This window comes from Schistosoma mansoni, chromosome W, assembly GCF_000237925.1.
Source record: "Schistosoma mansoni strain Puerto Rico chromosome W, complete genome".
NCBI lineage: Eukaryota > Metazoa > Platyhelminthes > Trematoda > Strigeidida > Schistosomatidae > Schistosoma > Schistosoma mansoni.
In genome coordinates, this window is record NC_031502.1 from 51,181,775 (window position 1) to 51,202,257 (window position 20,483).

At 34.4% G+C, this 20,483-nt stretch overlaps 1 protein-coding gene across 1 annotated transcript in view; it reads left to right on the forward strand.

The window, feature by feature from the left end:
- Nucleotides 1-20,483, forward strand: part of Smp_139760 (kinesin-like protein) — a gene marked incomplete at its 3' end in the record, with an annotated part of 47,957 nt that overhangs the window by 20,102 nt on the left and 7,372 nt on the right. The window contains exons 9-11 of the mRNA XM_018790072.1: nucleotides 5,208-5,297; nucleotides 6,133-6,539; nucleotides 13,919-14,111. Of these exons, the coding sequence (XP_018655452.1) occupies nucleotides 5,208-5,297; nucleotides 6,133-6,539; nucleotides 13,919-14,111 (690 nt within the window). The remainder of the gene's footprint in view (nucleotides 1-5,207; nucleotides 5,298-6,132; nucleotides 6,540-13,918; nucleotides 14,112-20,483) is intronic.

Consider the following 20,483-nt stretch of genomic DNA (forward strand, 5'->3'; position numbering starts at 1 on the left):
TAAACTTGTGTGGCTTATATTAAGTCACGAAACGTTAGAAATACAATTTTCTTAATCATTGAGATATAAAATATATATATTTATTGTTAACCCTCTACCCAATGTTCAATTTATTTGAAAAACCATCAAGTCCAATCTTGGTATTGTCACTTGGTATTGTGACTTGGTATAAGTCACATTTATTCTTTATTTATTTATTTAAACACATAAATATTGGTGTAAGAGGAGACCAGATATATATGCGTCACACAAAACAATGAAAATGGGGAGAGAAAGGGGTAAGATGCATATTAAAAAAAGTAATGGTGAGGGAAACTGAAATGTACGACCATAAGAACTCTCTAAGTTAAGGAGGTTATAACCACTCTTTATGCAGAAAGTAAAAGAAGGTTACAACAGGATCGCCATTGGCTTCTATTCTGAGACATATCTAATAACGTCTCTAGCCACTGTGTAGCACCATCTCTCGGACCCCAGCCAGGGAGTCGTGAAGGACCAACAGAAGCCAGACCTTTGCAGCTTTCTTTCATACCACGACACCATGTCATACACTGACCACCTCTCTGCTTTTTCCAACCAGTCCCAGCGTCGGAAATTAATGCACGACGTGGAATTCTCTGGGACGACATTCGTAGAACATGTCCACGCCACCGAAGTCGGTGTTTCAAGATGGTGACACCAATTGGGTTGTCGTCTCTGCACCCGAACACACGATGCCGAACCTCTGCATTACTAACATGGTGTTACCACTGGATGTCAGCAATCCTTCGGAGACAACGATGATCGAACACAAAGAGACGTCTAACACCCTTAACTCAGAGAGGCCAGGTTTCACAAACATAGAGCAAAACTGCTCTCACCGACACGTTGTAGATCCGACCTTTTACAGCCATACTGTAACGTTTTCTGCTCACAATGCTTTTCTCGCTCCCACATTTATTCTTACTCTGCTTTGTATTCACTTCTGAACAACGTTTTATGAAATATCATTCCTTATCTGTACGCCAACATTTTACTTTATATTGGAATTCTTTATTAAATCAGTAATAATCCAAAAACTAGATGATAATATATGGTGTACTAAGTAAACAAATCATGTCTATTATATTTCTATTTTGGAATTTAGCAAAAGAAAACAGTCATTGAACATTCAATATATATATGTATATATAAACTGGTTACTCATCAATCTCCTTACTTTAATTGCTATTCATAAGTTCATATAGCTGGAGAGGAAAGTGTTTTAAATGTCTTAACTTTTCTAGATGCTGGATGTTTCTTTTTCCATGTTCAATCATTTGAACAAGTAGTCATATACATGGTCCTATAAATAATGTAATAATAATAACAAAATATTATATTTGGTGTTATTGTAATGGTTTTGATAGAATCCAAAAGAAAATCAATCATAACATAGGTGATTTGTATTGGCTAATGGGTAAAAATAGCTTCTTTCTCAATTCTGTCTATCTTATCATGGTGAATGGCGTTCGTTTCTGTCTTTTTATTAGTGGTACACTTATTATTTTTCATTTTTCAAAAGTAGTAATTGCAATCAATGTTTTATATGTTATTTAAAAACTATAAATCTTGGCACCGTTATAGGGAACCCAAGAAAATACATCGGGGGCAATCATAAGTCTAGTTTTTATGCATAATGTAGTATTGTTGAGAGATTATCTGTCATCAGTGCCATATTGCTAATAATTTCTATATTCAGTCTATGTTCAGTTATATTATAAGATATTACAATAGCATTTCTGTTTTACATCCTATATTCTAATAACTCATTCACATAAGATTGTATTTTTTTATTCAATAGTAATCATTTTATATTCGTTGTTATCTGCAAACGTTTGCGATTAGTTTTGTGCCCATAACATGTCTTTCTGTCACATTACTTTTAATCGATAAATTCAATTGTAATCCCCTCTCATTTCTTCAAAGAATAACCGAGTAGGGAAATGTAAGGTGGTTAGAGGATGTTGATAGAGTACTCTGAACCTAGATTTCGTGCTATTCGGAACTTGTCAAAAAAGTGTGCGTGTAATTTTGAAGAAACTAATATTCCCCGTCTGATTCAATCTAGTATCACCAAGATTCGCAACCAGAGGTGTTACTACTGTTCTATTCCGACCGTAATCGATCTTCTGTATGACTAAAATGTATGTACTATTGATTGATCGCTGAATAGTAACCAATGTCATGCATGTCAAGTCCGAATAACACGAAATCTAAGCCCGAAATTTTTTGTTGACTCCCTTCAATTATTTTCTTCGAAAATAAACGGATTATTATTTTTTCTTCATGAAAGACAGGAACCTAAACTAATTGTTCTTGTAGAATATCGTAATTAATTTTCATTATTCTTCCCGAATAAACTGATGTGTGAATAATGTTTCTAAATGAAAAAAAGATAATCCTGCTTATGCTTATCTGTATTGACCAAGTTGAGTGACTTGCACATACCTTATAACTCAAATTTAACTAACCAACACTTGTTTTAAATAAATTCTAAGAAACAAATAAAAGTGTTCCAACGGATTCTAAAAGTTCTGTACGATAGATACAAACAAAATTGTATGAGTACATAAAAATTCTTCAACTATGTCATTTCGTGTTCGGTAATCTTTCAAATATATTGAATCTGAGATGTTTGAAAAGAGCGAAAACACTGCTGATCAATAACAGCCAAAACGAATAGTCAGGACACAGCAACTGAAACAAGGGATCTTCGCTGTTATACTGTATAGAATAAAATGATTATCGTTAAATTTTATTACTGTCTAGATTATCGGTTGCATCTTTACAATTATTTTTTGTGATATGAGAGGATAAGGAGATGACATTATTTAGGTCAGTAATATTTGTATCAGTTCGTTCTGAATTTCGGCCTGGGTGACAGGTATGAACTCGAGTGAACTAGATGTTTTTGCAGTAACTATGTATTTCTCCTTCATGTGATACTATTAAGTGTGCGTAAAAATTAGTGTTTATAAATGGTTGTATTTCGGTCTAATGATGATGTGATTTTATGACTTGTTTGAAGACATGTTCTTGGCGAGTCAGTAAATCTTCACTTACACCAGTCTTTTGTGTCTTCACTTTACTTCGTGGGTATTGTCATGGTTCCCGTTTCCCAGTATTTAAGCTATAGGATTAAGGAATTGAAGTAGTTCTCGATTGTCAAATAAACCCAGTTAAACTACGAGCTCCATCGGGTCGATGCGTATATAACAGCAATTACTCCACAGTTATAACAATTAGCTACCCAATTTCAACGGTGTCGTCGTGACGAGTTTTCCGGTATTAACACCTTTTTCATCATGACTTAAAGTAAATCAATGCGATACAGCATATATTTTATTCTTTTATTCCTATCAACTACATATTCAACTTTTCATTTGTTTACATAAAAAGTCCAATTTATACTAATGTCCATGTTTATGTGTATTTAATGTATCTTCATATGTTACTAATTATTCCTAAGTCTGTCCTCCCTTCTTTTATTATTTTACCTCGGTGCATATCTCGTAAAAATCTATGGACACACTGCTATATCCTTATTATGATAATTCTTACTATATATATCATTCTATTTTATATAGATTCTATGAAATTAATTTGTTTATCTCACATTTTCTATTAATTTGAATCTATTTATTCAAGATTTATACACTGTATCCCTTAACTATACTTTGCATCATCAATGTATAGGTATCTAAGAAAGCGAATTAAATGAGCCCCTTTTTTCTTGTTTTAAATTTGAATGAATTGAATTCACTGGAAATAACTTTACTGTAATACCAAGAATGACATCAGCTAATAGTAATATTAATATTAAACTATTGTACTATTGTGTATAACATGTTATTGTTCAACATAGAAATAATATTTTTGTTTATTTAATCTATAAGCAATTTTGATTAGAATATGTAAGCATTTTAGTAATGGTAATTAAGTTGGAATTAAATGTTCTTATTTGTGAATTCAAATTATATTTCACTGAACCCAGTAACTCGATGAATAACTCATTGAGCATTTGAAGCGAAAGCTATTGATTTCAAGTAGCAATGTGAACATCAATACTGATCTACAAGAATAGTCAACTAGCTGGTGAGTGTTATATAGAACGAAACACTTGTGTCAGATTCCACAATACATCTGATATAAATGTTCAGTTAAATAATGTGGAAAATATTGGCTGCTCATTTGTTTAATGACAAATGCTTTTTAATTTGTTCATAATGTCTTGTTATTTCCAGATCTGGTATCTATGGAATGGTTATTGATTGAACTGCTTTTGATATTTGGTTATTTAGTGTTTTTTATACATTGAATACTAAGGATCGAGTAAAAACTTTACTACTGTCAACACCTGTTTCTAGAATGTTCACTAGAGAAACAGAGAGATATGCCTGAAGTCAGTGAATGAATATTTCTTACTACGCAAAAATTCATCGCAGTTCGTTGTAGTTTATGATAATTTTTAAGCTTATCAAACTCTGGATAAATCGTATTGTTATATCCGGACGAGAATAAATGAATGGTAATCGTTAGGAATTACTTATGGACAAATATTATACGTATATTCTTATTGTATGACTACTAAGTGACTGTGCTATGTGTATATTCATATTCCTTACATTATAAGCTTTTATTTGACTTTTTCACTATTATCATACGATTTACTATTCTTGAGACATTCCTAATCAATTAGTAATAGCTTCTCACAATCACAAACACTTTTGACTTGAACATGTACAAATATTATTTTCTATTTTATGGTACGATGTGGTCTGGTTTGTCTGAAATGTATGATTCCTATCGCGAAGTCTGACATTGGCGTTCTGGGCTTAACATGTAGGGCTAGGCGGGAAAAGGACCAATCGGAACTCTAGGCTGCCTGTACTGCTGTATGCGTCATTGGTTTGGTTGTATAAGTCAGCATATTTAAATTGGCAATCGTATTTTTTAATAATCGTATAGCTAAGGACATAACACTTACCATGAATACTTTCTATTTCATAATATGTAGTTATATCGCCTGGTTACTAGAATAGAAAAAAATTGCGTGAATAAAGGAACTTCAATTACTCCATATAGTCACTTCCTACTAACACTACTTTTTTGCGTTTATTGTTTTTATTAGGATCTCCATTACCTATACTGATTATTTACTGTTTCATTTATCCTTGTTTCAATAGGTCGAATCGGCATTTCGACGTGCTTTAGATATATATATCAAACATCATAAGCCTTCATCACCTATCATACGAAAAGCCAAAAGTAATTTGGTATGTTGTTTTTGTGTTCTGTTAATTATTAAAAAAATTTTTGTGATCTAATTTTCGATTCAAGGGGTTTCCTTTGGAAATTCATCAAAAAATATTTTAATGTATGTATGTAGGTTTGAAGTAAACATGGAGAAGTAGAATGTTCCCTTTTTGGTAGTTCATTTTCATTTTATACTTTATAAGATTCTCGAATGTTTTCTGTAATTTTTTCGAAAACTGGAAAGCTACTTAACTGTGTTAGTAAGCTTGTGATAGATCGATTTTATATCTTCTTCTGGTTGACGATTCTTACTTATTTATATATATTTGAGTTGTTTTAACAATAAATCCAAAGCTTCTTACACTTCATATATTGCATATAACACTTGTATACAACTTCCCAATGGTTGAATATTTATAGTCTTTTCAACTAGTGTACTGTATCATCATCGAAGTTTTCCTTCTTCCTATTGAGAATATTGATGTCTTACATTTATATCAATACGAGCAGCAATTTTCAAAGTTAGTTGGTCAACCATGAGTAACTTAGCTTTTTGTATGTTTATTCATAAGTTCAAGTTGTTAGAACATCAACACAAATGAAATTACCAATGCTAATGCCAGAACATTAGAAATAACAACAGTATCAGTAGTATTTTATACGAATATTTGTCAAGATTAGAACGAATAGTTTGACGAGCTTGCTGGACGAAACGTTGGAGTTAGGGTTAGGGTTACTCACAGTTTCTATTTAATTTCGTAAATTGCGCTCTTGTTTTCATTACTGAAACCATATATATACATGTAATTTCTACTTGTTTATTTGTTTAAAAAATATTTTTCCATTTTTTTCTAGGCTTCTGCATTATTGAAACGTCGAAATTTAGCAGATGCAGAATCTCTGTTAAAATCAGTTTTAACACCAGATCATGGTTATGCTTCAATACAGCAAAGAAGTCATTTAATGAATAATTTTTTACAATCAGAAAATGTTGAACATGATTCTGCTATTTATTCATTATCTTCACTAGGTAGTAGTCATATGAGTAGTATTAGTAGTAGTAATGGTGGTTATCGTGGTGTTGTATCTTTGTTAGATGGTGGCGTTGTTTTACCATGTGATTCAACTGAACAATCTATGATAATGAATTCACCTAGTCGAACAGTTAATCCATTATGGGTAATATTAGAACAAAGTATCAAAGATAATAATAATCGAAATTTTTCACTTGTTACATGGGCTTCGGAAGCCAGAATCGAACTGTAAGTTGTATGTACTTTCGTATTATTTTTTATGTCAGATGGATAGTGATTGAATCTTTTATTATTTTTCCAAATTGATAATTAAGGAAAATGATACTTTATTGATAATGAGTTGGAAATAATATGTCTATGAATGAGACAGAAATCATCAACATGTAGTTTGACCACACTAGATTAATATAAAGAGACAAAATTGACAAGATGGGTTACAAAATCGACTGAAATAATATGGTAGCAATGACTATGGCCCGGGAAGACAGTAGAAAAGTATTTCGGAAGGAATACTGTAATTCACAATCAGGAGGAAGTTAAGTAGTAAATGTATCTGCTCCGTTGTGAAGGATTCTGAGCGATCTTAGCATAAATTTCCTACCACTGATCGCCGTTATCACACGGATCCCAACCAGGCAATCTGCACCCACTAACATGGTTCAAACCAACAGTTCATGACTTCGTGGACTGATACTGTGTGTTGGCTTGGTCATTCCTATTTTTCTTCCAACTTAATCATACTCCAGTCAGTAGTATCACTCGTCCAAGTAGGCAGTGGCTTGACATACCTAATAGATATCCAAATTACCTCAGTCGATGAAGGCTTGAAACCTCATCAAACGATATTCCACATTTGCCTAATAACCTATGCCTAACCTCAACCTTGCACAATTGATCTTATAGATGGGTAGTTTACACAGAATATGTCAAAACTAAACATACCCTTCAAATATTTTACTGATTTTCTTAGCTTGAAAGTTTCAACATAGTCTGATTAGAAAGCCTAAAATTTTCGATTATCTCTCCATTTTCAAATTTTAACAAACCTATAATTTTTTGTTATTTCTAATTGTCTTTATGATCGTTATTATTAGCTCAAGTAATTCATCTAATCAATAGTAGTCAGTCGCTGACATAATAAACGAAACTATGATCTGTTATGTTTAAAGTACATTTAAATTGTAATGCATCTTAACTGCCTTTCATAAGAATCAAGTTAATAACAACACTGAAAGGTTTGATTACTTTAAGATTCGTTTCTTCCTGTTTAATTTACGTTACTGTTATATATTAGTTTGATTTTTAACAATCCATATTAGGGTATGCATTTATCTTTGTTTTTCGATTTGTGTATTTTAGTTGTACTGTTTTGTTATTTTCAGTGTCATTATGTTAACTTGACGCTTTTCTCGATGCAATATTCCATCGTTATTTAATAGTTCCTTGTTATTTTTAATGAAATTCACCTTTACTCTGTCATATTTCTTTTATAAAGTAGAGATGAAATGGATCAATCTATCTACTGTAATGGTTTAGAATGTAGTTAATAATTTTTCACAGATTTCACTGAAATGCATTAAATGTAGTATTGAGCATTTTCATTTATGTCGTTATGAGTCGGTGGCTGGTATCCTCAAATTTCGCATAATTACTACATCACGAAAACATCTACATAATCTAGTATCTTGTTACTGGTCATGCCTGTAAACTAGCGTGAATTCTGTAGTTATTATTTTCAGAGTATATTATTATTACTATAATTAAAGCAAGATTTTTGAGTGGCGTTTTTGTAAGTTTCTTGGCGGAAAACCAATCTCAGTGGCAATTATTCTTTCACATCCTTTAAATATCGAATTTTGTATCATACTTTGCGTTTTTCAAACTAATTTTCACCCATTGAATGAAATCTCTTATATTTAACTCTCGACCGCAGTTGATCTATATTTAATTTCCATCCTCCCCTCATCTTATTGATTTCCACCAGCTGTGCACTAAATAGTCCGTCGCAGCTTTGACTCTCTCCGTGTGACATCTGCTACTTGGAAAGTCGTTATAGGAAGGACTCCAACTGCATTCATGAAGCTATCTTTTGCCTAATCTGTGGTAGCAATCACAGCAACAACCGAATCTTCGTTAGTATTCGGGTGATTACTTATTAAACGCGATAGGGCGTCTGTCTGACGGTACTGAACATCAAAATCACATCCCAACAGTGTTATCGTTCACCTCTGCAGTCGATTTACAGAATGCACCGGTATTCTACACTTCGAGCCAAAAATTGCAAATAGGGGTTTTTGGTTAGTAAACAATGTGAGGTGTCTGCTGTATAGCATTTTGTTGTAAAAACCATTAATCTGTAATTTAATGGACAGGCTGAACTTTTTGTGAATAAATTTAAGAATGCTGTCTTAAAAGCTAAAAGAGATGGGGCTGTAAAAGAAATCATCCAACGATTCTTATCCGTATACAGGATTACTAACAATAGAGCTCCACAGTAAAAGTCACCGGCAGGAGCACCAATAGGACGGAAGCTGCGGACAGTAAATGATGCGATGAAACCAGCTAAGAAGGAGAGTCAAAAGGATGACATCGTACGCAAAATTATGCCAATAGTGTATGTCCGCGGCCTCAAACCTAGAAAACTAGCTTCGGCGGAGGGTAGAATAATAGGTCAAAGAAGAAGAGTCATCTTTGAAGTGGCCGTAGAAGGATAGAGATGGATACGCGATCAGAACCAGAAACGTAGAAGAGCCATCTGATAAAACTAGTACAGCTTTGGACACCCTCCTTGATGTATTAAAATTCGAGGAGAAATACCAAATGTGGTACAAAAAGGAACAAAAACACTACCACAAGAACCTACCGACAAGTTTTTACCACTAAGAAGCAAACGAGGGCGAACGAAGATATGTGATTGAGAAGTAGTGGAAGCTTTTCGAAAAAGAGAATGTGCTAAGATGATCACAAGAACAACTAAATTTCATTAGAGTTGGTAAAATATTTTCAGGAGCGATAACCGCCCGCGTATTCTTTTCTTATCTGATTTCCCTCATAACCTTTGCTCTATGATTGTCTGCCATTGTTTTTAGTTCACTAAATTCCTATGTACTTGAAGGTCATATTTTGTAACTTTCCGGGACTGTTTTCGGGACAGATATTTCTAGCACATAAGATCATTTGCAGTAAAAAATCTCACTGAACGTCCACATCAAGTTTGGGGGTGGGCTTCTCAGTCCACCTGCTGTAGATTGTCCCTTAAAGCTGATACATCTAACTGTTTAAAATTCTAATGCATGTTGTTATTAAGATCGTTTACCTCATTTTTGCTGATAAAATTAAAGGCTATGACGTTGGGATCACTATTTCTCAAGAGAGCCAGGGTCTAGAAGTTCTCAGTTTAAGCGTGACGGCGTCTTACCGTTTCTTCACCGTGTTGCCGACTTCACATTTCCGATTAGTTCAAAATCTTCAATAAAGTTAAAGGACCGAGCTTCAGTAGAGTTGTCACCTCCAATGTACATTTGTTCAACATTTCGAGGTGTTAGCCAATCTCACTAAGCACCATACAGATTCATCAACTCTTGAGTACACACTTGATTTGATATCAAACAAGATCGTAGGTACAGGGCGGCTCCGCCCACCATTCCTGTTTTTCTCTTTTTGCTGAACAAAGACATGCCGGGTATTGCCACCTCCTGGTCCTTAGTTCAAGAGGATGTTCACGTCTCGGATATTCCCGTCAGATGCATATTACTAGCACTACGTAGTTTACGCAACTCGTCCATTTTGTTCGGTATACTCGTAGCGTTCGTATATAGGCAAATTATAGTTTTGATTTGAAACACATGAGCTTCTTCGTTCTGTATATCTGGATAAGTCATATGTGAATGGATAGGCGGCCAACCTGCACAAGGTCTTCCGATTTGGTAGTCTCTGTGTCTTCTACATTTTTTCCGTGTTCTTGACAGTCCACAAGTGGAACAGTCAGTTCAAACTCGCTTTCGTGTTTAATCTTTGCATCATGGGGCCTGTCTGGATGTATGTGGGTCCCAGTTGGTGACGCGTCTGCTGGTACAAAATACTTAAGGAGTGACAGCCGCCATTTGGGGGGATGAGGAGATTATCCTTATAATCCGGGGTCTAGAATCCCTTTCTTCTCTGATAAATTTACCGCTTGTTTAGTCAATATGTTCTTAAGCTCCAAGGTTTACCTTATGAACTCCTACTTTAGAATATCAGTGTCCGTGTTTTCTGGGACACCTTGCACAATGATGTTTCTTCTGAGAAATAACTCGCGAGATTCCTTGGGGATGTTCCTGAGGAGATCGCACCCAAAATATGGTGTATCAGACAGTATACTCACATCCCCTTCTGATTTCAGCGAGTGACTGACCAGTATAACATCCTCTACATCAATAGTGTTAGTGAATGTTACACGGATTCTTGGATAATGTTTAGTAGGACCCTTCATTTTGACGTCAATTAGATCGGACGATGTTGTGGACGGGCTCACCACTTAAAAGGCCCTATGTCTGACTCCCATTGGATTGTATGCTGATTGTCATTGAACTACACATGTCGACTATCCTCTTGTAAAACTATTGACTTAAATAGCGTTGGTGAATAACGGAATTAAATAAGTCGAATACGAGAAAGGAGTTTTGAACATGAATATTTCATGCACTCATTGATTTGAACAGACAATGGCGAGCCCATCATCTCCACCGCACGTCATTTTGCTTCGTTTTTTTCTCGCTTCACTTCTCTGACTGTCTGTTTCCTATTCGTGAAGCGCGCAAACGTTTTCTACTGTAGTTGTAGTTGTACCAATTCGTTTTGTGTTTTTAGTTCTATCTCGAATATCAAGTTTCCTGCATTCTGTTTTCTTCCTGTATAAGCCATTGGGGTTTTTGTTGTGATGTGTGTAAGTGGCCGTTTCCGATTTGAAAGGAAACCGATCGTATTAGAGCAGCTCAGTCGCTTTTATCCCTAAATCCGTCAGTATCTTAGGCTCGTACTAAATCCTAATAGTAAGGTATAACACTGATCATGTGAGTTGTGTTAACTTGAGCTGACTCACTTCCTCACCAAACCTTTCTTTATAATAAAATAACTTACTGACATTCCTATCATTAAGTAATGAATTTAAAAGTTCTATTAATAGGCCTATCCAGGAGATATTTAGTTAAATTATTTTACATTGATTATATTTCTTTATAATCGAATACCTTGTTTGTTGATTGACAGGAATTCATCATTAAAGAACTAAGTCATTGTTTCTGTTTCTCAGTTGACCAACTTTTATATCCAACAGTCATATTTATTTAATTTCACTAAGACTTTATGTAATACAATTATTGTCATTCGTTTACTACGAAAATCTATGATCGATAGTATTTAGTTGGTAAAAACCATAGAGATTGTATATATATACATATATATATATATATATGTAAATTGTTGTTTTATTGGGTCATGACCCTTAGCCAGCTAAGTTATGCATACACCGTCTACATATCATCATGTTTTTAAACTCGGAAACCTATTTATTTCACATATTTTTTTCTAAATTTCATTCCATTTTTTGTGTACACCAAACGTAAGGCAATATCGAGTCGGTCAGCACAGGATACACGTATGCCACAATAGACTGAATAATTGTAGTCCTAATAATCGATATGATAATCAAAACAACCAATGCAAATGAATGCACAAGCCAGCAGCTATCTTGACTCAGTAGTTAGGTGGATAACGCGATGGTGTTTGAAGCGAACGGTACTGGGTTCGAGCTTCGGAGTAAACATCAACCCTAGGATGCGAGTACATTTAAATGACGAATGCTAAATGGGACGAGACGCCTATCCTGGATTTCTGTGCTAGTCACCATCCATCTCTGCTTATGATGTTTTTTATATTGTTTGGATTTTTATTACTTATGATATAAGTTCTCGTTTTGTTGATTTCCTCTCACTGTGATAACTTGATACATTATATAATGAACACGGGTTGCAGGTCATACTTTGGTGACGACTAACTGACTCTCTATACTCTTCACAATGGTACATTATCGTTTATAAACTCTCAATGTATGTACGTAGTTTCTTTTTAAATGATAAAATGGAGTATTGTCAACTGTGTTAAATTTACCGGGAATGAAATTTTTAAAGATAAATTTATTTACATATTGATGGTGAATGGCCCTTGCAACTACCAAGATTCTTACTTACTTACGCCTGTTACTCCCAATGGAGCATAGGCCGCCGACCAGCATTCTCCAACCCACTCTGTCCTGAGCCTTCCTTTCTAGTTATGTCCAGTTTCTGTTCATTCTTCTCATGTCTGTTTCCTTCCTGTTTCCTCCCTTTATATCCGGTCTTGGGACCGGCAATAGACCCCGGAGGAGCTACATGCGGAGTTAACTACCAAGATTCAATACGTGACAATTAGTTTCTATGACTTCAAAAATGTTTTGCATCGTTAGGTAGTTGGGGTTAAATCCTCAGTATTGTTTTTGAATATAATAATACACTTTGAATTTTCTAAGAATTACTTTACCTAAAATGGTTTACAAGGAGACATATACTTCTTTTAGATTTTATAATAAAACAGTATATCTATACCAGTCAGTATTTACTGATTTTATCGTAGTGATATAAATTGGTGTAGTGTGAATTTATTATACATACATTCATAAATGTTGAATAATATGGGATTGTTTTGTGCTATAATAATGTGTGATTATGTATCCACTTGGAATATTTGACCTATATGTTGTATAACCTAGGTTAATTTACTTATCCTGTGTATTTGTATAATGTTCAACAACCATCATTCGGAGGAATAAATAATCTTTTGTGACCTACAGAAAGTAGATTGATTTGTTTTGATAAAACAGTTAGGGTTATTATATCTTATTCAAGTAACTAGATTTCGTTTGTACTTTTAACTTATCATAGGTATTTTATTTCTGTAGTTTGAAATTCATTCATCTCTATTAGACACATCTAGTCAAACATGAACAAGGTTATATTTGACCTTTTCATCTATTTTACGTAAGATACATTCTTAACATCTTTATTCTTGGAAATATCCTATTTTATTCACATTCAAGAAGAATTACTCTAGGATAACGCTTGTATATTACACCTGTCGCTGGACTGTTTTATGGCTTGTCAAGATATCGAGTGGATCTAAACCTTTGAGAGTTTAAAAAGTTTTATTCTAGGTGTGTAATAATTAAAAAGTTGCTTTTATATTCATTTTGAATAGTTTCATAATGGAAACCTATTTAAAAAAAATTATAAACATGGAAAAACCGTGACTTAGTTTCTGTATTTAATATTATTATTACTGTGATCTCATAGTTGAATTCATTAGTCAATTAAAGCTAAACCACCATGGAAAACCTGGAAGCACTGGACGGCTGTTTTGATGAAACTGCCTAGCCACTAATTTCCGATGGTTCCGTGGGTGATGTCGGTTCATAAGGAAATCAGATATCTATCTTCTTTAGTTCCCCTGAAAGCATAATTTAGTCGTTCTATTTTTAAAGAAATATGTATTCTGTTAATAAAATGGGAATCGTGTAATATATTTCATAATTTTAGATCTGTGGTTCATAGTGCAGTACGTAATTTAGCTATAGTTTATCAACGTCAAGGTCTACAATCCCATGCTAATTTATTGCTTGAATGGCTTCAAACGGCAATAACTGATTATAGGCCACGTTCAAATCATACGTCCGCATTGGCCTGTTCACCGATAACATGCACGCGATCTGTCCATGGTGTCAACTCACATGTAAGTCATATCGTACTACGTATTAAATCATGTTTTTGATGAAATACCAGGATATGTACATCGTCATACAGTTTAACTACTTAATTAAAGCTTTTTTCCCTGTGTGTAAATGATAATGGTTATTCTATGTTTTTATAAGCAATTCCTGTCGAATGAACATCCATGGTGTGAGCATGGCCCACGGGTAAACTCGAGGAAGCTCCAAAAAACTCAGAAAGAGCTGAAGACATTCCATACAAACATCTTTTGGAAGATCACTTCAGAATCTCGACGTGTAGCTTCCCTATTGGACAAATGCTAAAAACCACTGTATGCGGATTGAATGACTATAATGATGATTTCGCTTTTACTAAAAACTAAATTACCTGAGAGTTTTGTGCCATATTGACACTCTTTGGAATATCATTCCTTCACACTCGTCTTCTGTCTTCTCATTTGTGACTTGAAAGGTTCTAGCGTTCGAGTGCTCAAGTTGTATGTGGTATATCAAGAATCTAAGCTCTAGATACACATGGTCTCCACAATATTTGGTAAGACGTTGGATTTTTAAATACTTTTTCAAATTAACCTGTATGAAATGTAATGAGCTGTTAACTTATATTTGAATGAGTGTGTTTGATTTTACCTAATAAATCCTGAGGATTTCTATTCTGAAACTAAACAGGTTCTTTGTACTACCTTCTTTTCAATGATACCTTAAGTAAAATCAATGAGTGATGAATATCACCTACAAATAATCTTATCCTCTGTAAAACCCACCCTTTAAGTATATGGTATTAATTGTTTGCATTAAATGTTTTTATTTTAATGTAAGTAATCAAGTTGTGTGAACAGTAGAATAACCACACTAATAGTCGACAGGAAACCCCAGATCTGGGTTTCGGGTTATTCAAAACTTGTCAATCATGTATATCTGTAATGTTGACTCTTACTGTCTGGTGAATTCAGTTAAAGATTAAATGTACATATTGGTGATGAGTTCCGTATATTACGAAACCTCAATCCAGGGTTTCCTGTTCACTGCCTTCAACCATCGCCTTACTATACCGTAGTATTCAGGGATGCCATGATACTCTCATAGGTTTGCTTTTACTTGGATTATTCTACCTATTTATAAATATAAACAGTTAATTTTTCGTTCACATGATATCAAACTCAAAGTTTAACCTACTGTGCTAACCAGAAAGATGCAACCGGTTATCCTGAATTTTCTTTCCAAAGAAAAATTTTCAAAGAAATGATTGAAACCAATAAGTTTTGTTCTCATTAAACAAAGTGGATGATCATCATTCTTTACTTTGGTTTATCCACAACTGTTTATTTCGTTATGAATATAAAATTGATATTTTAATGTTAATTAATCGTTAGCATTTACATTTCTTCTAATATAACAAGGTTCTTGAAATTATTAGTAGTAAACTTTTCTTTAAAAATATACACTCAGTACCCTAATGTGAGGATGAAGAAATCAATAATGAAAATATATTTCAACAGTTGAAGTCATGAGTCAATATAAGCTAGACCACCATTAAAAACCTGGAAGCACCAATGAAACATTTACTGTCTTAGCATACATTGACTACCTATGATCTACAACATATTCGAATCATTGCAACAATATTTATTTAATTAATTAATTTATTCAAACACATAAATATTGGTACAAGGAAGCACCAGATACATATACACCGCACAAATCTCATTCGATTTGTGTGAGGGCTGTGATACTGCCCAGGTGCCCAAACTGAAGCAGGTGATTTTCTTAGGAGGCCACACCCGGAGCCTTTAACGTAAAGGTCTGATCCACAAGGCAATGGAGCACCGTGAAAAGATGAAGTCCCATGGTAGTCGGTGACCAACGATTGGTTCATACGCCATTTGTTCCTTCAGGATACAGAGGCCCATATGCACCATTGGTTTGGAATCAAGGTTTTCCAACTGCCCTAGGTGGACATTCCGTGTCCACCAACCCAGTTAAAGCGCCAGACATTCGCTTTTCGTCCTCTCACTTTGGTGAACAACACCCCCGCCACGAGAAGGCAGTGGGTAGGACTTCCCTGTTAGAGGCTATATACGCGTGGCCATGTGAGAGTGTTTGGAGAGGGAGATCGTACTCTCCCCACTCTCGGCCGTACCAGGGCATTTGGGGGCAATAACACAGAATTCAATCACACATACTCACAAAGTTTTCATTGAGTCTTCCAACTAATTCCCACTAATCAATAAGAGTAATATAGTTTTTAAAAAAAAGCTTTGTCTAGTAATGATACAGTGTAAATAGAGTCAGAATATTAACTAGTTGGTTTTATGTATAGGGGAATATTACATTTCTCAATATGAATGAGTGAAATATCCGAAATAATCGCAATGTTAATAACTCATTTTAAGATATATTTAGTTATCTTCTTGGATTTCTTTTTTAATTCCGTTATTCCAACAAAGAGAAACACCATCATTTACTTTTCTTCTTCTAGATTTACACATTTGTATGCATATCGATCCTATGTGTGTGCTAGCACTCTTTGAATGAAACTAACTGGAAACAATAAATAATATTTCTTTTTGTTAACTTATGACGCGGTACACGTTTTCTTTTTCTTTTGCAATGTATTCATAAACGACAAGCCTTACTAACCTCTTACTCTCTCTATTTTTCTCACATACACACACTTTAGGTTGAACTAAAATTTCGTTTACTTATTTTAATGCATTTTATTAATGTTCTTGTTCACAAAGTAGGAGATAACTAACTACCGACCTATTTGTCTATCTGTCCACATGTATATAATGTACATTTGTATCGCTATGGGTATTGTTTGTTTGTAGACACACAAAAAGAAAAATCATATGATTTCCACTTTAATTCTGTTTTTTTTTCAAAGCGTTCTCCCGGTTGTTGTTGTCTTTTATTGAACAAAAAGCTTAGAATTTATGTAGTTTAGCAAAAGTTGTTTATGTTCAATCGTCTTATTGTCTGTAAACTTATTCACTTCCTTTTCCATACATAAATGATGTGTTTAAGGCAGATAAACATTTAAGCACACTCAATTACTTCACTCTCTATCGTCAGTTCACGTGTAAAGTAGTTGAGTTTGTCTGTCATTTCATTTACCTTGGAAGTCTCACCAGCTCTGGTCAACTGATATCTGACAAAATCCCTAACATTAATCCAGGAATCTGAGTTAGCTTCTCCAACTTGCGTCTCTGGTCGCGCACGTGAGATATCCGTCTGTCAACTAAAAAACTAATTTACTGCACATCAGTTCGCTTCTTTCTATTTAATAGCTGTTAGACGTGGCCTCCAAACTAAGGGATATTCTTAGGTGATCACTATTTCATCATAGGTTTATTTGAAACATTCCTCGCATATTTCGGGTTCGTTGAGATACGACCATTTGCAGTTTAAAAGGGTACTAGGTAAGAATGGCAAATCTGTTGACGAGATAGTGAGCCATTATTGACTGATATGGTCAGTGTATGTACCAAGTATGACTATCGATTGACTGCCTCGGTGCACTATGATGACTGATGTTGGAGTAAGTTGGAAAAGAGCTTGGTGAGGCCAAACCAAGATATAGCACCAGTCCATAAAGACACTGTTGGTTGATGCAGACTACCTGGTTGAGGTTCGCATAATTATCGTAACCACTGGTCAAATACTTTGGGTGACATGGCTCGAAATCGTTTGTAACTGCTCAGATGCATTTCATCTCTGCCTCTAGATCCGAAGTTTTTAAATTGCTCTATAATCTTCCTGTCTCACCAATCCACATTTTCTTCTCTAGTTGCATCTTGGATGCTTGACCTTTTCTATTACCACTAGAACTGTTACTGTCTGTCCGGAAAATCTCATCTCTCTATACTAATTGAACTTGGCAAACTAAACCGATGTACACATATGTCAGGTTCTTACTTAATTGATTTGTCGGTTTGTCATTGAATTATGTTGGGACATTGCTTTAATATGACTGTCGCTTTTGTGTGTATGTGTGTGATCTCTGTATGGTCATATATTTTCCTTCCATGGTATAAGCGACAGGTAAGTGACGACCACCTACATACTTCTGACAAAACACGAGATCATATGTTTTGCATATCTATCGATTTTCATTATATTTTATCATTTATTTATTGATACTGTTTTCGTCCCGTTCTAATTTGATAATCTGTTCTTTTTGCTTGTTTTAACTGAACATTATCAAATTTGTGCACAATATATGATTATACGACTTAACTAGCTGTATGTCACCAAAATTGATTAAATTGGTAATTCGAATGTATGTGTGTGCGTGTGCGTGTACGATTTTGCACAAATAATCGTCCATACTCAGCTTTAAGCATTACCTTTTTGTTTAAAGATTAATGATTCTTTAGATGGCAGTTATCGGAGTTATGTTTTCTGAGAATTTTTTAGCCTGATACTCGAAATTTAAGTAGATATCTGAATAATACCGAGCTTCTCTTGTATTCAAATAGATTACACAGTATGGGGCAAATTTCAGCCGAAGTTAAAAATTTGTACTAAGCAAGATATATGACTTGACATGTATGACTAGACAAGCTAAACTGCGTAACGATTTGGTTTGTTGTTTTTCTGTTAGAAAATATAGTCATTGAAAATGAGGACTTATTTATATTACCTACAAATAGTTGTTTATAATATTCTTATTGAATTATTAATGATTTAACTCATAGAGGAAAAGAATTTAGTGGGAAATCTAGTGAACCTTATTAGTGTTATGTTCAATAAATAGAACGTTATTGTGAAAAAATAGAACATTTATTCATCAAACAGCTTTATCGTTTAATATCTTCAACTGAAACTTTCTTCTGGTTCAGGGATATTGACAAACGAGCTTATTCAGACATTCTACATTGTCTGATCATTAGGTTGTGAACAATACCATATTTTTCTTTGTCCTTGATACTGACCCAATCAATTGGCAATTAGTGTCCGTAGGCATGGTGTGTGCTTTGCACCTTTGAAGTTTGAAGTACTTTTACAAGACTGGCAGGACCCTAATCCTGCATTCATCACGGGTAGTAAGCAGATAGAAGTAGCTGCATAAGTGCCGGTGGTCGCGTGAATGGTGAGATCGTTTCTCGTATATTGAAAGCCAGAGAGGCTTATGCCAATCTAGGCCGTCTTTTGTCGCCTTCGTTATGTTAGTCTGGCTGTAGAAGGTTGGATCTACAATGCGTCGATGAGAGCAGTTTTTCTCTATGCTTGTGAAGCCTGGCCTCTCTGAGTTGAGGATGTTAAAAGACTCTCTGTGTTTGATCATTGTTGTGTCCGAACGAGTGCTAACATCTAGTGGCAACACCATGTTAGTAATGCAGAGGTTCGGCATCGTGTGTTCGGACAGAGCAGCGATGATTCGATTGTTGTCACCATCTTGAAACATCAACTTCGGTAGTTTGGATATGTACTGAGAATGTCGTCCCAGAGAATCCCACGTTGTGCATTATTTGTCAACACTGAGACCGGTTGGAAAAAGTGGAGAGATGGTCAGTGTATGACATGGTGTCGTGGTATAAAAGGAAACTGTACAGGACTGGCTTCTGTTGGTCCTTCACGACTCCCTGTTTGGGGTTCTAGAGATGGTGCAACACGGTGGCTACAGACGTTATCAGATATGACTCAGAATAGAAGTCAGTGGCGATCCTTCTGCAACTTTCTTTTACTTTTTCCATAAAAAATGGACGTAACGTTAACTGGAAGAATTCTTTCTGGTTGTACCTTAGCTAACTGAACTACCTCTCACACTATTATTATTTCACTATCACACACTAATTTCTGTTCGTTATTGTTCTCCTCTTTCTGACACACACTTTACATTCTTTATCTCTTCACATTCTCATTTTTATTCTGTGGCTCATATGTATTTGGTATCCTTTTGTACCAATATTTATGTGTTCAAATAAATAAAATTAATACTGTCTGAATTCTACCAACAAAGTTGTAATATGTCCTCCACTTTAAATAACTAGATATCATGTACACTATATTAAGATTTTAAGTAGTTGGAAGTAGTCGATATTATTTCCCAATTTTTAGTTCAATTAAATAGAACTAAAAAGATCGATGAATCTATTCCTGATTGCTTCAAATTGGAGTTGGAAAGAGAAGATAATTTTAGAAACTCCAGTTTTATCAGTCATAATTTTTTATACTTAATTGATCATACTTATATTCATTTTATCGATTCGATTCATTAGCATTTAGCCAACAATTAATTGAACTGTTGTATAATACATGTATTCCTTGTGACAATGTATACATGCAAAGAAATTTTGGGATTAAATCTAAACTATTCTTTCTGTTATATTGGTACACGATATATATATATATATATATATATATATATAGAT